At 39.9% G+C, this 19,370-nt stretch overlaps 3 protein-coding genes across 3 annotated transcripts; 1 reads left to right on the forward strand and 2 right to left on the reverse strand.

The window, feature by feature from the left end:
- The first annotated feature begins 687 nt into the window (after positions 1–687).
- Positions 688–8,059, forward strand: LOC140946028 (KICSTOR complex protein ITFG2-like). The gene is made up of 4 exons (XM_073395095.1): positions 688–1,031; positions 3,187–3,391; positions 4,244–4,620; positions 6,668–8,059. Exons 1-4 carry the CDS (start codon positions 714–716, stop codon positions 7,277–7,279), a joined length of 1,512 nt encoding a protein of 503 aa, XP_073251196.1. The 5' UTR covers positions 688–713; the 3' UTR covers positions 7,280–8,059.
- Positions 8,060–10,622: 2,563 nt separating this feature from the next.
- On the reverse strand, positions 10,623–11,501 carry LOC140946492 (uncharacterized). Its single transcript, XM_073395620.1, has one exon. It carries the CDS (start codon positions 11,417–11,419, stop codon positions 10,727–10,729), a length of 693 nt encoding a protein of 230 aa, XP_073251721.1. The 5' UTR covers positions 11,420–11,501; the 3' UTR covers positions 10,623–10,726.
- Positions 11,502–17,631: 6,130 nt separating this feature from the next.
- Positions 17,632–19,354, reverse strand: LOC140946735 (uncharacterized). Its single transcript, XM_073395842.1, has one exon. The coding sequence runs from the start codon at positions 19,288–19,290 to the stop codon at positions 18,598–18,600; it is 693 nt and encodes a 230-aa protein (XP_073251943.1). The 5' UTR covers positions 19,291–19,354; the 3' UTR covers positions 17,632–18,597.
- Positions 19,355–19,370: the final 16 nt, after the last annotated feature.

Genomic DNA, 19,370 nt, shown 5'->3' on the forward strand with positions numbered 1-19,370 from the left:
AATCTGATGGGCTCCTGTCACACATGCAAATTAAAAATGTTGCTGCAAACTAAAAATTTTACCTGCAAATTAAAAATGTTGCTGCAAATTAAAAACAGGACATGGAAACTAAAAATTGTACGTGCAAACTAAAAATATTACCTACAAATTAAATATAGTGCATGCAAACTAAAAATTGTGCTGCAAATTGAAAATACTACAGTTCATGCGAACTAAAAATTCGAGGCAACGTAACAAATTCGTTGCCGGGAAAATTGTGGAAAATGTTATGGTTGATAATTGAAATTTCAATTTGCAGCAGCATTTTTAATTTGCATGTGTGACCCTTCTGGGCCACCGTAGGGCGGTCATTCAGGTGAGGGAGGGGGTAAGAATGCTCTGTATTATATATGTGCCGCCCAAAATTTGAAGGGTACGGTTTTTGTGTCGTTTGTGTCTGAAAATGAGTCACATTATAGATTTTGTCCGTTATCGCCTAAGACTGGGTATGTGAATACGACTAACCAAGTTCAACTTTCAGAAGCAAGGTCAAAATTGAAGAAGTGTGGCTTTAGAAACGAGGTTTTTAATTGGTGCAACGGAAGTGGAAAGTGGACCAGAGAGGGAGACCCTTGGGGTTAGTTGTGTTCCATATATGACGTAACACTAGCACAGTTGAAACCACCGCTGGGCATTTTTTTTGTAAACAGACAACATGGCGGCTGTGGGCGTAAATGGGGTGTGACAAGAAAGAGACAATGAATCCAAACACTCGCTGCGTATCGTTCGTCGAAAACCTTCAGTTAGAAATTTCCGATAGCTTGTTCAATGAATCCATTTTGCTTGCTGATGTCGATAACGACGACGATTACGAGTTGGTGGTCGGTCAAATAAATGGCGACTTGTTGATCTTCAAAGGCAGTAGCCAAAAACCATGGCGAACTTGTCGAAAATTGGGAATGATAACGTGCGTTGGAGTGGGGGACTTATGGAATCAGGGTGAAAATTTACTTTTTTGTATCACTGCAGAGGGATGGTGTCATACGTTTTACGTAAGTTACAATGTTCAGCACGTAAAATCCTAATGGTGCGGTTGAAGTTATGCCTTCTAGACCGACATATCTCGGTCGATATATCGGCCGCGGATTGTCGGTCGATATGTCGACCGACATATCGGTCGAGTGTCGGTCGATATGTCGAGCGGTGTATCGGTCGAGGGGTGCACAAATTACACATGATCCTTTAACTTGAGAACTTAATAATGATTATTTTATTTTACCCACCAGTTTTGTATAAAACTCGATCCCTTATGATTGCAGGGAGTGAGGAAAACCATTTACAAATGATATTTGTGTCTTCCGTGATAGGCGAATCTCTGCTGACGTCATTGTTTACATTTTTCCTCATTAGCATGTGACTTACTCATAGAAGCGTGTATATAAACTAAATGCAAAAAGTTGAACGAGCTGATTAAGCTGAGTAATTTGTGCAATTTTCAGCTCTTTACAAGCAATGTTGAAGGGAATATCAGCCGTCAAAAACTGCAATATTGCTGGGTGGCAAAAAAATTAATGAGCCATACATTCTCTGTAAAATTTCAAATTTTTCGGAGAGAATTTCTCCAAAACCATTTGGTGTATTGGGCTCAAATTTTCAGAGATCACTGAAACTGTTATGCCCTTTCAATATTCAGAGTTTTTGTTTTATTAGCGTCATCAGATAGTGAAAAGCATATGTTAATGAGGCAAAAAGTGTAAGCAAAGATCTGCCTGTAACACATGAAGTGAATTTCGCATAGTGGGCCTCTAGTGCTGGGTGTCCTGTGGTTTCATTTGGAATCTCTTTTGCATCTTTTGTCGTGGTTTTCAATTGCTGGGATAACCATGGATGATCAGGGATTTGTCTGTTTCCCGACCGTCCCAGACTTTGCTGACTAATACTAAACTGGAAACCATATTGTTTGGGATGGGCAGAGAGACAAATAGGGAGAATTGGGAGAATTTCTATTTTTCCGATGCGTCCCGGGCCCCAGTTGTTCAAAAGTTGAATAGCATCTTCCATCAAATAGCATCCAGTGGATAGAGATTTATCACGTGGATAGCGCTATCCACCTTTTTAACAACTGGGGCCAGATCTCTGCTATATTATAGTCATTCCCGACATATGAAAACTCAAATTTGTACTGTTGAGGATGCTGTGGATGGGTGCAACATTTTTGCTTGGGCCCAGTTCTTTAACTGCTTATCAGGACAGCTGACCTATCCTCTCAAACTTGTAAAGGCTGCACTAGTGAAATAGTTGCAGTCCGTTGGGTATTTTTTCAGAGTGACAGTGAGATGTAATTGTAGAAAGGCTTAACTGCAGGCTCAAAAGAAATCCTGAAAAAAAAAATGACTTAAGAAGGGGGAACTTCCTGGTTTATACGCACAGAATAGGCAGTGAGGTTTCATTTGAATGGTAACACCATAAGATTTTTGCAGACTCAAAAAGTTAGGATGAGTGTATTAGAACCTCACTTTACATATTTTAAGACTTTATCATTCACTCTGGGAGTTAATTAAAGGGCCAAATTGCAAAAATGATTTATTCAACAAGAAATATTAAATTTCATTAATTAACTGCCCAAAGACTTTTGTGTACTAAATACTGCACATAGCTGCCAAACATTATGCAGTGTTTTCAAGTGAGTATTTCGGACTTGTTTCAGCCTTCTCAATCATTTTCATCTTGGGCAATAAATATCCACAAGGTGGTGCTACACATATTTAATCTACCATGATTTGAGCTGCACTTATGTAGCCTTTAAACAGCTTCAGGTAGGCTCCCAACTGGAGCAGAGCAGAAAAGAAAAGCAGCGAGCGAAGCATGCCAAGTGTGGACTGGGGGAGATGAGAAGGCAGGGGAGCCTTTAGACTTTGCTTTGATGCTGCCCAATCCACCAACTTGCAATTATCCAGTACCACATATATGTCTATAACATGTCAAAAAGGTTTAAATATTACACCTGTCAAAGTATGGTGTTTTTTACACTTGAATGCATTGGCCTCAATATCGTTCGCATGCACGTGGGTATAAATTTTGCGGAAATGTGGAATGTAGCTAGCATTCAATATTCATGGCTCATTTGTCAACAGTCAGTGATCTGACCAATCAGATCATGACCAGACCTGTTTGCAGGCTACACTAATTATGTTTTGTTATGTGCAGATTACGACAAGTTCATCAGAGGACAGTCTAGAACCAGTCTCCTCTCAACTCCTTCCATCCAATTGTAAAGTAGTCCTACTAGCAGATGTTGATGGAGATGGCTCATTGAAGCTGATCACAGGGCATGCTGATAGAGTTGTCCATGTTCACAAACTTCAGGCTGATCAAAACACTGAAGCTAGTGTCCAAGAAAAGCTATTAACAGGTACTTTTTCTGTCAATAATCTGTTAGGTGGATGCCTTTCAAAGTTAATTGGGACATTTCCCTTTTTCAATTTAAACTTTGTTTTCTCTTTACTATCAACATGAGATGCCAAAAGTAAAGCTACTTTCCAAATTGTAAGGTGGGTGTGGTTCAGGACATTACACTTAGCCTTACATGAGGGAAGTTTGGGCTAAATTTCCAAGTGAGGGCACATCAAAAGTTGGGGTTGTCCTTCGTATACCGGGATCTGAAATATTTAATACAAATAACTATATCGATGTTAACTCAAGGAAATGAAAGGCAGTCATGCATTTCACTGATATTCTTAACATTTCCATACCAATAATTTGAGGGTCAGTGACTCACCATGAGAGGGGTGGGTCTAAAAGAAATGTCATGAGAGAGGCTAAGTTCATGATAGTTCCAATTATGTAATTATGTTCGTAATCATAACTATAACAAAATTGTCAAATCTGATCGGCTATCAACTGCCCTGATTCCAGTTTAATAGGACAGTCCTAGGACAGTACGCGTCATGCCTAATTAATTGGACACTACGCGCCATCACGCGTGCGCTTAAATGACCTTTTTTTTTCACTGCTAGCAAAAAAGGAATTCGAATTTCTTATGTTTTGATTTGAAAAATTGCCTATTATATCACAAATTTTGTTAAAGTTATGATTAATTGGTAACAGAACTTTGTCTCGTCCAATTCGGTCTGTAATCATACTCGTGATTAAACAAATCGGACTCCCGCTAAGCGGTCGTCCGATTTTGTTAATCACTCGTATGATTACAGACCGAATTGCACTCCACTCAGTCCTGTTACCATTACTAATCTTTGTGTCGCAGAAACTGAAGAAGACAAAAAGAAGGTAAACAGTGCTACTCTAGCATCTTCTGCCTCTCAGTCAAGCAAGCAGGATGCACCAAAGGATAACACAAAAGAGAAAATGGAGAGGAAAAATTCCAAACAGGAAGAAAAAGTCAGTTTAGTAGATAATAAGAATGGAAAGGAACAAATCAGTTTAAAAGGAGGGTCAGAAAAACCTTGTGCGTTTGGATGGTCTTTTGTCAGCCTAAAGACCTGGACGGTTTCGTACCAGATAAATTCTCTAGTAGTGTTTGATGTTATGAAAACTAGATATTTACTTGCATCACAGCCAGGAGGTACTTATGTCATTCTCATGTCGTCGGCCTTGAACCAACAAGAAGCGCCGGAAGAAAAGGTAATGGAAAACTGTTTTTTTTTACTATGATACTACTGAGCTGCCTCGACTCAGCTCAGGAGAAATCTCGTCCAAGCCTTCGCCATTTATAAATTTTCCAAATATATACTGATATACTGATTGTATACTGATAAAGTAATTTGTTGTCGAATTTTCCTGTACTGAAAAATGACAAAAGTGCGCAGTAATTACCCAGAAGGTGTGGCATGGTTTCCAGTACCGCCGTTATTTACAGCTTATCTAGCGCAGGAAACTGAGGTGCTAGCCTGCATAGGTCTTGTGGCGGTTTCCTTAGGGAGGGGAGCACGAAAGAGCGGCGAGGTTTCTCATTGTTTCCACTCCATTGTTCTCGTGGATTTACTGGCTTTGCCTCTCGCTTTCCGCTCCCTTCAGGGGCTACACGAAAACGGGCAAGGCGGGGTAGAGTGTGGTGCCGGACCCTAACATTAGCCATTTTGTGGTTACGTCAGGAACCCATAACCCGGAGAAAGCAACTTCCATGTAACTCGTGTCAAGGCGTTTTCACCAACCAGGTTATTTTTAAGAGCGATTTTGGCGCGAATTTAGAATATCTTTTAAGTCCCACAAATCAGTCAGTAAATCCCACTGACTTGAAAATGGTATCCTTGGTTGAACTGTTCATGACGTTTAATTTTCCCCAGCATATCTTATACTTTGAATGCGCTCGATTTCGCGGGAAAAACTGGTCACCGTCTCATGCGTAAAGTTAACCTCAGAATTAAGACATACAGTGGTATCAGCTACCTTTTCTGGTAAATACAATAAGAATCAGTATCATGATATATGTAACTATCGTGAAGTCTAACACAGCTCTGTAGTGAAAAAAAGGTATCTAAAATAAACCGGTCTGTGAAAACGCCGGGACATAGTCTTAATATGGGTGGATTATGGGCTACTGGTTGTATTTGAGACTGAGTCGGTGTTCAGGGTTGTTGTGTCGAATTGCACAATGGCTCTGTTTTGGGTTACGAAGTTTGAGTTTGATTCTTGTGCAACCCCGTAAAAGCAAAGAAAAAAGAGCCAGAAAAGAAGCAATAGCGTTCCCAAAACTGTTTCATAACACTGATTCTGACACAACAACGAGCCGAGATCACTCGAAATCCAGAAAGTATCGGCTGAAACTGAGAAATATGTTTATTCATTCAATGACGCAGGTTACTCGGAAGAACAAAACCGAGTATTCTCAACACGAGTGGGTCAAACTTATGACCTTCTCTGGTTACTAATAAAGCGTTTGCAAACTGACCTAAAACAGGACGAACAGGACATTAGCGAAACGACTCGTCGGCGAAAAGACCGATAAACCCTCTACTATTACTTATTATACAGTACTTCTTCTCTTACATTCACATCGCATTCTAGCCTGCACAACAGGCGCTTCCAATAACTTTCGCCACGAACTCGCGCGAAAGCTCGCCCAATGGAGTAATTTAAGACAGACTCAGATTCTGGATCTCATGCTGTGGATTCTGGATTATAGGGTACTGATTTTCCAGTCTTTGTCAGTGGAACTGGGATTCTGAATTCCAAACGTTAGTAGGATTTCAAGCTGTATTCCGGACTCCATGAGCAAAATTTTCCCGCATTCCTGATTCCAAAAACAAAAATTTCCTGGATTCCGGATTTTGGATTCCAATTCAGATTTCCTTTATTGGACGACCGAAACGCTTGCTACGCAGGCTAACCGCATTTATTTTTGTATGAATTAGAGTGGTTTTCGTTTGAGTGTCGTAAAACCAAAACCAAAGTAATTACTCTGGCCAATCACATAGGACACAGACAATACATTGAACCAATCAAAACTCGAAGTAATTACATGTGGCTGACGCAAAGCGCGGGAAAATGCATGCGAGCGCGTCACAATTGGCTTTGGTTTTACTTCTGATTGGATGAAAAGGTGCGCGAATCTTTTAAGCCAATGGCATCGTGTAGAAAGTGCAAAACCAATTACTTTTCGACACTCAAATGAAAACCGCTCTATGCTCTAGCTCGGCACTGACTTGCTTTGCTTGATTTTTGCGATTAGATTTCTTGTTCTCCCTCATCATCCATCTTGAACCAGTTACCTGTTCTTTGGGGACGAAACAAAGGCATCCCGACAAATCTAATCACTTTGAAATGCCACGACAGCGCAGGCACGGAATTGGCAAATTCAACTCTTGCTGATCAAGCTCCGAGTTACCTAGTTTTGTGTAACCAAGACGGTCAATTGGTGTTCATGAGCGCAAACAAGAATCACAGCTGGTCCATGCGTGTCGACCAAGGTAACTACAAACTATTCGCGTTGTCGAAGCTTGACATTACCAAAGATGGCAACGAGGAAGTGGCCATTTGCTCGTGGGATGGTGTCACCTATTTTGTCGATTATCTCAGGAATGTCGTACAGTTTAAGTTTGGTGAAAATGTCTTGGCTTTCTGCGCGGGATATTATGCTTATAACGCTGGAAAGAATCTCTCTGCGCTGGTGTATGTGACTTCGTTCAATCGTGTCGTTGTTTATTGGAACGCACGCCTGTCCGCAATGGTTCCCGCTAACAGTGGCATTAAGATGAAACGCAAAACTTCAAAAGACAGAGAATCGAGAACTGCTGTTAGTACTGAAACAGCTGATAGCATCAACGGTAATCAGAACACGTAGTTAACTAGCTATATAAAAAGATGGGATAATAGGATCTTTAGGTAAAGAAAAGAAATAACGGGATTTAGGATATTTAACAATTATTCCTCGAGCCCGAATGGGCTCTGAATCAGTAGCCCATAAGGCCGAAGGCCGAATGGGCTATTACCTCAGAGGCCATGAGGGCGAGAGGAATAATTGTTTTAGTAATATCCAACTAGTTGGTCAAAAATATCGAGAATAAAAAACTTTAGCTAGTTAAAGCTAGACTTTAATCCTTTTTTTGCCGCCAAAAAGCTGCGCTTTTCGCTACTAGTGGGCTATAACATATAGCCTAGTGGTAGCTCAACCAATCAGAACGCAGCATTGATAGTAGACCACTAGTCGGATTTTACTAATTTTAGGTTATTTAAGAACTGTACGATACTTCTACGAGGAAGGGATTAGGGAGGGTATTTTTATTTGTCCCATATCACTCAGTTGTCTTTGCTAAAGTGTATTCATTCTAAAGGGAAGTTTAGCGGGACCGTGAGTTTGTCAAAATGGCCGCGGTTTTAAAAGCTTAACTCAGTTCCTTTAAGTTGAAAATAAGATTAGCAAATTTGAAGAGGCCCACCCAGAATACCTTTGCCATTTTCGGGTTAATAAGTTATACGTGCTGTATTTATTGTATTTATCGTTGAATAAAGTTGACTGCTGGGGTTGAAGTTGGAAGTGAGGGTCACGTGATCTAAATTCCACCTTTATTTATGCGTTTGATGAAATGAATGCCATGTTTTATTATACAGTATAATAAAGTTCAGATATAACGCGCACCCGATTAGTTGAAAACGCATTCTTTATGAGAGTCTAAACACGGAGCTGAAAATTAGAAATGATTGCGTGGGGAATTTAACGGATTCTTCGTCATTCAACAAATAAAGAAACCTTGACTATGGTCTGTTCTGTTGTAAAGCACTTTTAGTAAGCGGCTAAAGCACTCAAGAAGTAGGAGAAAACACTCGATATCATCAATAAAAATCGATAATCACTCACCAATGCCTCTAAACGTTATTGATTTTCATTGATTGCTAGTGATAATCAATTGCTGATTGTGCTACAGTTAAAACCCGGGTAGGCATTTGCTTAAACGCTGGTTAAACGTGGTCGCAAACACAACAACGCTTCTACTGGAAATTTCTATCTCCTTGGATTTATTTTCCTGGGTTTATAGGACTGTGACAGGACCACCAGAAAAAGAAAAAGAAAAAGAAAACACATTTTAGTTTTTTTTTTAAAAATCAATAAAATCAATTTAAATCAATGAAAATCGAAAACCCTGAAAAGCACTTGAACTAGATGAGTTGACATCTGAGCACACGATAGGGTCATGCGATACTGGTCAGCGGATACCCTGTTTTCACAGCTACCAATCAAGCTTAGCATGAAAGTCTAAAATCAAATTAAAGGCAGGTTGCAGGCTGCCACACTTGCTTGAAAATGACATTTCACATTGGTTACCCCGTGACGTGCGGACGGACGAAGGGTAGACGGACGTACGGTCACGTGATTACCAAATTTTCTTGGATGCATAGATAACCAAACTTTATTACCCATGATGTTCCCCTGTGCGCGCTTCGCGAGTTTCTTCTATATTGATGTCAGTTTTCCATTTTTGGAGTTAGTTAATTAGACAGCACTCCCTTTAGCCTGAGATCATGCCCTCTCCCTATTATCCCTTTATGTCTCTCACGGGAAGAGGGCATGATACATTTCTCTGTCGTATCACATGTAAAAAAGTCAGAATCTGGACTTTTTTCTGATTGGATAGGAAACAATACGGATGATTTGCGCTATTCCAATTGGCCAAAATGCCGCCATCCGTTAGCTGTTGTTGATTTCAGTCTGCATTTTTGCTTGCGTCATGAGCAGTGAATAAACACGCGAGTTCGTTATAAAATTTCAGCCGGCTCAGTTTTCTTGAATTTGAAGACTGCCTAAATAGAAATTTCACCTATTGAAATATTTTCCACCTCATCGTATACTAAAAAGTTGCAGTCAAAAATTCACCGATCATTTGAATGCAATTTGATACCGGCTACAAGTTACAGAAGCGACAAACGGGTCCACTTTTCAAATAATCAATTCATGAATGGATTCTTGACCTGGTTTTACTGTAATTCCTCCTTCAGAAACCTGCGAATTATTCTGAGCGATCTTCGCTTTCACAACACCTTTCAGTTCGTAAAATATGGTGCTTCAGCCTAATTGTTTTTTCACTGCTTTCGGCACAGAACGAAGTCAACGACTTTAACCAGTAAATTCTTTATTATTTGTAGCTGTTAAATAAAGGTACGGCAGCTCCAGCTAGCAGTATTTGAACACATTTAAAATTCTTTTTAGGAAGCGCCATCTGAGCATGGACGTACTTAAAAATTTTCTTTTCGCTAAAATTGATTTCAAAAGAGACATTATTCGCGCGAAAATTCGATTCCTGTATGGTAAACGCTTATTAGCTAATAACATGACAGGTCAAGGAGACGTTAGATTATGTAAATTAGGGGGCGGTTAACGGCTTGTTAAATGATTGTATCAGGCGTTATTTTTTCCCCTCTCGAGCCAAAGAAACAAAGAAGCAAAAAAAAAACGCAAAAAAAACGCCTGATCTCAGCTAGGTTACACTCCCTTTGAATGAGAGAACGAGAGCATGTTTATGTTCACCAAAATAAGTGGAATATTTCTCTGTTAGAGACTAAGAAGAAACACGAAAATGAAACTTTTTCCGATTGTATCATGATGGAAAATCAAAATGGAAAACAGGCCTACATAGTTAAATTGTGTTAGAACAAATGACATGCATATTCATTTCAATCGTTATGTTGAATAGAAGCCAGGATGGCGGTGACCTTGTTTTGTAACAAACTTGTTGTTTTTTCATACGTAAATGATCATGTTCACGGGCTTGTTAGCACGAGAATACCACGATTTGCACATGAAAAGCAGAAAGGTTTGTAACAAAAACAAGGTCACCGCCAGCCTCCCTTCTATTCAAAGGCCAGGGCCGAGTTGTTCAAAGCTGGGTTAGGATAACCCAGGGTTAGTGCCAGATCTGAATTCAGATTTGAAAGCTTAAAAAGAAGGTTGTAATGGGAAAAAGATCTTTGTGCCGTGTTTGGATGTAATAATGATCGCCTTTTTCTAGTTTAGTATTAGAAATATGGTCTTTAACTATATATTTCTCGAGAAAAAGGCGATCATTATTACATCCAAACACGGCACAAGGATCTTTTTTCCCCATTACAATCTTATTCTAAGAAAACTTTAAGAAAAAAATGTCCTGACGAGCGCTCGAAAATACAAACGAAATGTGCTCATACCCCCTGGGCATTCTATAATACTCCTTAAATCGAATTAATGGCCGCCGTATCGGTAAAAAGGCCTGAAAAGCTCTATTCAAAAGTTTGGTTCTTCGTCATTGCACCGAATAAATCATTTCTGTTTGTAGTACTTCTCGTAGCCTTCAATCATGCAATTAAGGAAGCGATTGAAGGAAGAAACCACCGCTTTCGACAGTAGCCACTCAATATGCTTATTTGGCAACCATCCATTGTAGTTGTTGTTTGAAAGGCTGAAAATTGTGCACGCTGTGTTAGGGTTATTTTCATCAGGGCTGATAACAAAGAAATTCCCTCCGTTGGTCGCTCTCACCCGGCCGTCTTCTCCTGGTGGCTTTGACGAGTGCCAGGCGTTCTTTTGAATCAGGAGAAAACATCGTTTACCAAACCAGTCGATCTCTTTCGTTGGTGGTACGAACAACATGAAACTACGGTCTGTTAGCGGCCATGAAGTGGGAAGTGGACAATACAGTATAAAGCCCTGATCATCTGGATAGGTTTTTACCATTTCTTGACCCACGAAAACTCTGTCCCACTTTTGTCGTATATTCAGATTTCTGGGGTGCACCATCTCCAGGTAGGATTCCGCTGACAAAGGCAAGTCGATCTTGAACAGAATCTTTAACGGGACTTCATTCTCGGGGAAGGTCTTCCGCCAGTAAACTCTCCCAGGACTGTTGTGTATTTCCTTCCATCCGCCCTGATCCAAGTCATTCTTAAACCACTCTGCTCTCTCAATTTCCTTTTCGAACGAAAATGAAGTAAAAAAATCCTCTGTTGACGACATTTTATAAAACGCAGAGGATTGAGTCAATTATTGTTTCGACCTTGACTCACGACAGCGCCAACCTTACTCGTTTATGCGTGATATTATCCTCAACAAAAGGGCAGTGAAAATACAGACTATTGTTTTTAGGCTTAAAAAAGAGTAGGACTATTGTCAGTGGTAATGTTCTCATTTGCATGGTGTTTGTTTGTCTCATTTCAGTGCGTTCCTTGCTGTCTAGCCAGTGCTGTCTAGCACGGCGGTTTTGTATCATGTGAATCACTAGCTGCAAAGGGCCTATTCTACATAGCCGATTGTAGCATTATTCAACTCTTGAATTCAACGGTAATTCAATGAAATTCAATGCCAGTTCAATTTCAACTCGATGCCTATTAGCCTGCGAAAACAGCCGTTTCTCCTCGCTTTTTGCCGCTGGGGACGTTTCGCGCGGAGGAATGTCTGCGACACAGCGACAGAAATTCCATACTGATGACGTAAATCAATGTTTACTTAACTATAAATAGTAGTTGACCCTACAGCTGTCCCCGCTCTGTATACAGCTATTTCGAGAAAGGTTGTCGGAAAAAATGTGCACGCGACAATCCCGAAAGGTAATATGGGATATGTTCAATACACTGTTCCTGACACTGTAGCTGTCGAACCTACTTTTGCTGCTTTCCTTTAGCACTCGCAGACATATGTCCATGGCCTCTCCTGCCATTCTTTAAAATTTCTTTGAAAAACAGTGAACTCAAAACCACCCACAATACTTTTCGGGGTTGTCGCGTGCACTTTATCCGACAACCTTTCTCGAAATAGCTGTATTGATAGTCAATAGCACTCTTGCTCGTTGTGTAGCTCTTTGAAATATACCGATTCCGAAGGAAGATTTTCACACATATTGCATACGATAGGTGAGATAAATACAGGAAACGCAAGGTTCCATGCACAGTTTCAGGTCGATTTACACAGCTTTGATCAAAACATTCTCAGTTTCGAGAATAGTTTATTCTAAACCGTAATAAAATATTTAATTAGAAGTTGAATTTTTCGCTATTTCTCTTTCACTTTTATTCAGTTTATTTTACTTAAAGAGACTGCTGACACATCTGCAGTTCCTCTGAGTATGCTCTTCAATTTATCGTTCAAACAGGGACGCCTACCTAAATTATGGAAATCAGCTAATATTACACCAATTCATAAGGATGGTGATCGAGAGCCAGTTGAAAATTATAGAGGCATTTCACTCTTAACTATCTCTGGGAAATGCCAGGAGAGAATTGTGTACAATGCTATTTATGATCAAGTCATTAGATTCATCCATGATTCTCATCACGGGTTCCTCACTGGTCGTTCCTGCACTACTCAACTACTCTTAGTACATCATGATTGGTTCAAAGTCTTGGACAAGAGAGGTCAAGTTGATGTAGTATTTATAGACTTTTCAAAGGCTTTTGACCTTGTCTGTCATAATATTCTATTAACCAAACTTTACAAATATGGTGTCCATGGAGACTTGCTAAATTGGTGTAGAGATTATTTAACAGAACGTCAACAGCGTGTTGTAGTGAAAGGAGAGGCTTCCGACTGGTTAACCGTAACCTCTGGTGTCCCACAAGGTTCTTTGTTGGGACTATTATTCTTCATAGCCTACATCAACGATTTACCAGGGGTAATTAGTAAGGACAGTTCAATTGCTCTGTATGCTGATGACAGTAAAATGTATACGGTTATTAGTACTCAAGAAGATCTGTCTACTTTTCAAAGTGACATAGATAAAATTTCAGATTGGTGTGAGATGAATAAGATGAAAATTAATACCAAGAAATGTAAGATCATGCGAATAACCAGGAAAAAGTCACCCTTAGTTGGGGAGTATAATATGGAAGGTCAACCTTTGGAATGTGTTAATGTGTATAAAGATTTAGCATTATTTACTGCTAGTACTAATCTTTCATGGAAACAACACGTAGATAAAATAACTGCTAAGGCTAATAGGGTTTTAGGGTTGGTTAAGAGGACTTGTAGGGACTTAAAGGATATTGATACCATGAAGACACTTTATTGTAGTCTTGTGAGACCTTTATTAGAATATTCATGCGAAACTTGGAACCCTCATGCTAAACGTAACATTGATAAACTGGAGGCTGTTCAGCGAAGAGCTACCAGATGGATCACTAGGTCTGATGATGATTATGATACTAGACTATCTAAGCTAAAATTGTTGTCATTATCTAGTAGGAGGTTCACTAGAGATGTTACATTTTTTTTTTAAACGTAATTTATGGGCATTATGATATTGACATTTCAAATAAGCTCATATTTTGTAAGGACAGAAATACAGGTTATAACTTGAGGAAAAATGACACACAGGACCTTGTTCCAAATTTTAGTAGAACTGACGGTTTTAAATATAGTTTTTTTAACCGTGTTGTAGATGAATGGAATGGTTTACCCAATCATATTAGAGAATTAAACAGTATTGCAACTTTTAAAAGAAATGTTTTAAGCTTTATTAAGGATAACTAGAACATTTAGATTTCTATTTGTATATATCTTGGTCATATTTTAATTAGTGGGGGCATCTCTAGTATGGCGCATTGGCGCTTTTGGTTGTCTCCTTCTCCTTTTTCTTATAGTAGTGTTAGCTTATTTCATTTCATTATTTGCTTGTAATGTAGTGGAGTGAATCTGTAATAAATAAATAAATATACTTGCCGGAAAGGAAGCCTTAGAAATTAAAAGGACGTTTGATCAATTCACACTCGCGCATTCTAGTCTTATTTTAAACTTTATAGCGGAAGGACATCTGTGAGCAGGGAATACGTCAGCAAAGAATTTGACTGTCGGCGAATTTCTGTAATCGTCCATCGTTCTGCTAGTGAGAAGCTAGGCGTTGTTCACTCGTCTTGCTTATTTGGGGCCGAGTCTTATTCCGGTCAAAGAGAGAGAAAGAGTGTCTGGCAAGGTTTCCAACTCGTGTCTGGCAAACTCTCCAAGTGTTGATATATATAACAATTATTCACCGAAGTGGAGGTGGCTAGTCCTGGATATTTACCGAACTGCGAAGCAGTGAGGTAAATATCCACGACTAGCCACCAACACTGAGGTGAATAATTGTTTTAGTATATACTAAAACCGTGAGATAATTGAGCTCAAAAATGACGATTTTTAACTCAAATACTGTTGCCAACGATTACAATTTTGGCGCCTAATGACCGGGCGGCTGCGGCCGTCGCTTTTTCTTGCCGACAATTAAAACTTTTGAAGGCATTTGTTTAGCTCTTGCGGGGAAATTTCTTCAAAAAGAGTTGTGAATTCTTTTCGTATTTAAAATCATTCTATAAAAAAAGATTATTAAATTCAGTTTTAAGCTTATTTATGAACAACTCAACTAAATAAAGTAGGCAAGATTTAAACTTAATTTGCATTTGTAAACAAAAACTTTTTCACCGGTTTTATCGATAAATTCGTGTCGAAAAGACAAAGCTTTACCTGTTAAAACTTCTAATCCGAACTTCGTCACCGTCTTCGTGTATTTCGGAAACAGCTTGCTTGATTAGTTGTGAAATTTCTTTGTTTGTTTACGGCAGCAAACCGGGAAGGCATTTTGCTCGCAACTTACGCGAGTTTGGCGTTGCTCGCTCGGAGGAACTGGAGGTGAATCAGTGAATAGTGCAGGATATTCACTGATTGAGTAGCCAATCAGAGCGCGCGAAAAACACTATCCACTGTTTTAGTATATACTAAACACAGTTATACGCACCTTTAACTTCTTCCGCGCTTAACGAGTGTCGTTAAAATTTTGGTCCATAACTTTCACTGAAACAACTGCTCCACAGAATGTCACTGATAACACGTAACGCAAAAGAGTGTCGAAGTATGACTGCACAATAAATGTCACAAAATCTACCTAAGCGGTCCCTTGGGGATGTTCTGTCTTTACGTCATCCTAACCATTTCGTATTTGCGGGCGCAAACAATAGAAACGTCATCATTACCTACCGATTCCTCGCGGCCCCTGTTTAAGCAAATCGAGATTTTTTCTATATTGACTGTATGACTGTATATTTCAACTGTAAATACTTTCCTTAATATACGCACGAGTTACTAGAGTGCCTCCTCGGGATTTCGCCTTCTGGGCGAAATCCCTGCGGGGACAATACATCCAGTAGTCATGGGGTTCCAAATGCAAATTTGCTCAATTTTACGTTTCTCTTGCTCGATTTAGGGTTAAGTGTTGTGTTCATCTGCGAACGAGCTCCAGTAACACTGAAACGCTTTTTCTAGAGGCGACAATATTTCACAAAATTAATATTGACTGCTTTGTCAGAGATTCATCGCGTTTACATTTGACTTTTTTGGCCTTTTGTCTTCTGTCTGTCATTCGTAAACAACAGCTAAACCAATGTAACTACTCCGTCGACCAATCCGGGCTTCTGACCGGATTCCGGACAGATTTTACGTCATCAGTATTGAATTTCTGTCGCTGAGTCGCAGACGTTCCTCCGCGCGAAACGTCCCCAGCTGCGAAGAGCGAGATGAAACGGCTGTTTTCGCAGGCTAGATGTCTACAGTTGTATTTAATTTCACTTCAGTTCCAATTCAATAAAATTTAATCCCAATCCAAGGCAACCTCTCATAAGCGACCGCAACTACTTTCTCTTTTTTTTAGGATGACGATATTAGAATTTTCGATTATTTTCAACCCCTTCTTACCGACCACTTGGCGCAATAATCTTATCTCTGTGTTCGCTGTAAGTACTGCCCTTTCCAGAGCATGAGAAGAACTTATAGAAACAACTTGGGTTTACATACAGATATTTCGAGAAAGGTTGACAATCCCGAAAGGTATGGTGCGTAGTTTTGAGTTATTAAACTGTTTTTCAAAGAAATTTGAAAGAATGGCACAAGCAACCATAGACGGTATGTTTGTGAGTGCTAAAGAAAAGCAACAAAAGTAGGTTCGACAGCTACAGTGTCAAGAAACAGTGTATTGTTTATATCCCATATTACCTTTCGGGATTCTCATGTGCACACTTTTTCCGACGGCCTTTCTCGAAATATTCAGCTGTATATTGTAACCTAAAAATTGCACGCAACACATTTTTTCCAAAAAGTAGATGTGCCGGGACCTCTCGTTGTAAAAGACCTCCTGCAGTTCGACGCTCCTAAGTGACCACCTCCCGTAAGCGACAACTAAATATTCGCCGATTACGGGAAGTTGCGCTGTATAGGAAAACTGCAAGAAGTAAAGATGATAAAAGACGAAATCCTGCCTTCTAAGAAAGCTGTGTGAGTAAAGTTAAATTGATATCGCTATTGATTAATATTATTGATTAACATCGCTATCGAAGTGGGGGTAACTCTAGACAGTAGCGGAAGTAAATGAGTAGGAGCGATGACGGAAGGCGAAAAGAGACGGAAGTAAATATTCAGAAGTGAGGATTAGGATTAGTCAGCACCAAACCCTCCGGGCCAACCGCTCCGGTACGATGTTCGATGTGTGTGATCACGTCACGTGAACAACTCGTTCCAGTTCTGTGCCATCGCCATTCATTCGCCACTTTGAGGATGGGCGGGAGATCGGATCGAGATGGTGCATTGTGGGACTGTTTTGGGGGAAGAATTTGCCGCCATGTTGAAAATGCGTCCCCCAAAACAATCCCACAATGCACTTTGACAACCATCTCGACCCGGTCTCCCGCGCAACCTCAAATTGGCGAATAATATACCGCGGATAGCTTTTCACATCGGCACGAAAAGGTATCTGGTAAAGTGAGAACATAGCCGAAGCGGAGGTTGTCAACTACCGAAACAACGAGAACGGCAAAAAAGTAAAAGGTTTAGACAAGCAAAACAACAACTTTGCACGTGCATCACGCTTTTTTGTACATTTCTCTGCCGTCGTTGCAGGACTACAACGTGAAACTGCCTAATTTCACGTTTGTCGAGGACGGGAACAAAAGACGACAACTTTCTTGAAATTTCCTGAAATTGGATGCAGTCCTTAAGAATTCAACTCCGAAAAAATTTGCCAACATTTGACGAATTAAACGCGATGGAATAAGCGCGATAAAGTTTGAGGCAGCGCAAATTCACTTTTTCAGTGACGTTTTCGTAGCCGTCGCCGTCGTCGTTGCGTAAACTCTCTAAAGGCAGCGGTCGCGCTGATGCGCTTTCGTATTCACTGACACTTTCGTTCACGCTCAGACAATCACAAATTCACTGCACACAGAAGCCTTTTGTTTCTTTATTTACATTCCTTCGTTCCAATTCCTCTCCTCCTTCGTTGCAATTAGGTTCTCTGTCGCAATATTATGAGTCTATAGTATCTTGGAACGTTAATGCGAAATTATTTATTATAAGGAAACTAGATTAGTTTCATAACATAACACTGAGCAGGAAAGAAATAGCTATTTGCCAGGTAACAGAACGTTGATTTTAAACGGCTGCTCCCTAGGTCAGGTTAGTGAAATGAGTGCTCCAACGGTGCGACAATCTTCAATAAAGATTAAGAATGTACATCACTGACTCAGCTGACTTTTGCTTTTCACCCCATAAAGGGTAAAATCCGGACTTCGGAATCCTGCAAAATTTTGCTTGTGGAATCCGGAATCCCGATATAGATTGAAATCCGGAATCCGCGGCATGGAATCCAGAATCCAAGTATTCCTTTAATACCCTGATCTGGGGCGATGTTTACGTTAAGTATATTTTATAATTCTAAAAGAAAAATCGACGATAAAATAGTAACACGACGTTTCAATGACTCCATGTCATCATTATCAAATGCGAAGAAAATTAGCATTAAACACTCAAGCGGACTCCATCCGGGCGAAACTTTTTATTTAATCTTTAGTTTGTTTCATTTTCACCCCTCAATTTAATTTTACACATTCCTGACACTTTCTTTTTTTGTATATATATCATTAATTAATGCTAATTTTCTTCGCATTTGATAATGACGACATGGAGTCATCGAAACGTCGTGTTACTTTTTTATCGTTAATTTTTCTTTTAAAACGTACGTCGAAATTGATCGTTATCAGAAGTACATTTTACAAGGCTGCGGAAACGCTAAGGCAGCTATTGAAGTTACGTGCGATCCAACGTTTCTTTCTTATTTTTTTAAACCAGATATATCAGGATATTGAGGGAGCACGTTAAGTCTAAAGATGTTGTACGGGAAATTAAAGTTATTTCAGTTTGAAGTATTTCTCGTAGCCTTCAATCACGCAGTCAAAGAAGCGATTGAAGGAAGAAATCGCTCCTCCTGACACTAGCCACTCGATATACGTCTTTGGCAACCATCCATTGTAGTTGTTGTTTGAAAGACAAAACAGCGTGCACGCCGAGTCGGGGTTCTTTTCATCAGCGCTAATTACAAAAAAATTCCCTCCGTTGGTTACCCTTACGAGGCCATCAGCTCCTGGCGGCTTTGACGAGTGCCAGGCGTCTTTTTGGAACATGATATGGCATCGCTTACCAAACCAATCGATTTCTTTAGTTGCTGGCAAGAACAGCATAAAACTGCGATTATACAGTGGTCGTGAAGTAGGTAAAGAAAGATGGACGACACAGCCCTGGTCATCTGGATAGGTTTTTACAATTTCTTGATCCACGAAAACTTGGTCCCACTTTTGTCGTATATTCAGATTCTTGGGGTGCAACATCTCCATGTAGGATTCCGCAGACAAAGGCAAGTCGATCTTGAAGAGAATCTTGATCGGGACTTCACTGTCAGCGAAGGTCTTCTGCCAGTAGACTCTGCCGGGACTGTTGTGTATTTCCTTCCATCCACCTTGATCCAAGTCATTCTTAAACCACTCTGCTCTTTCTATTTCTTTCTCGTACGAAAATGAAGTGAAAAATTCCTCTGTTGACGTCATTTTTTACCGAAAAACTTTGAATCGACATGGAGGAGTCAAGACATAAACGAGTCGATGCGCAAATGACTTAATATGACTTG

The sequence above is a fragment of the Porites lutea genome, chromosome 8, assembly GCF_958299795.1.
Source record: "Porites lutea chromosome 8, jaPorLute2.1, whole genome shotgun sequence".
NCBI lineage: Eukaryota > Metazoa > Cnidaria > Anthozoa > Scleractinia > Poritidae > Porites > Porites lutea.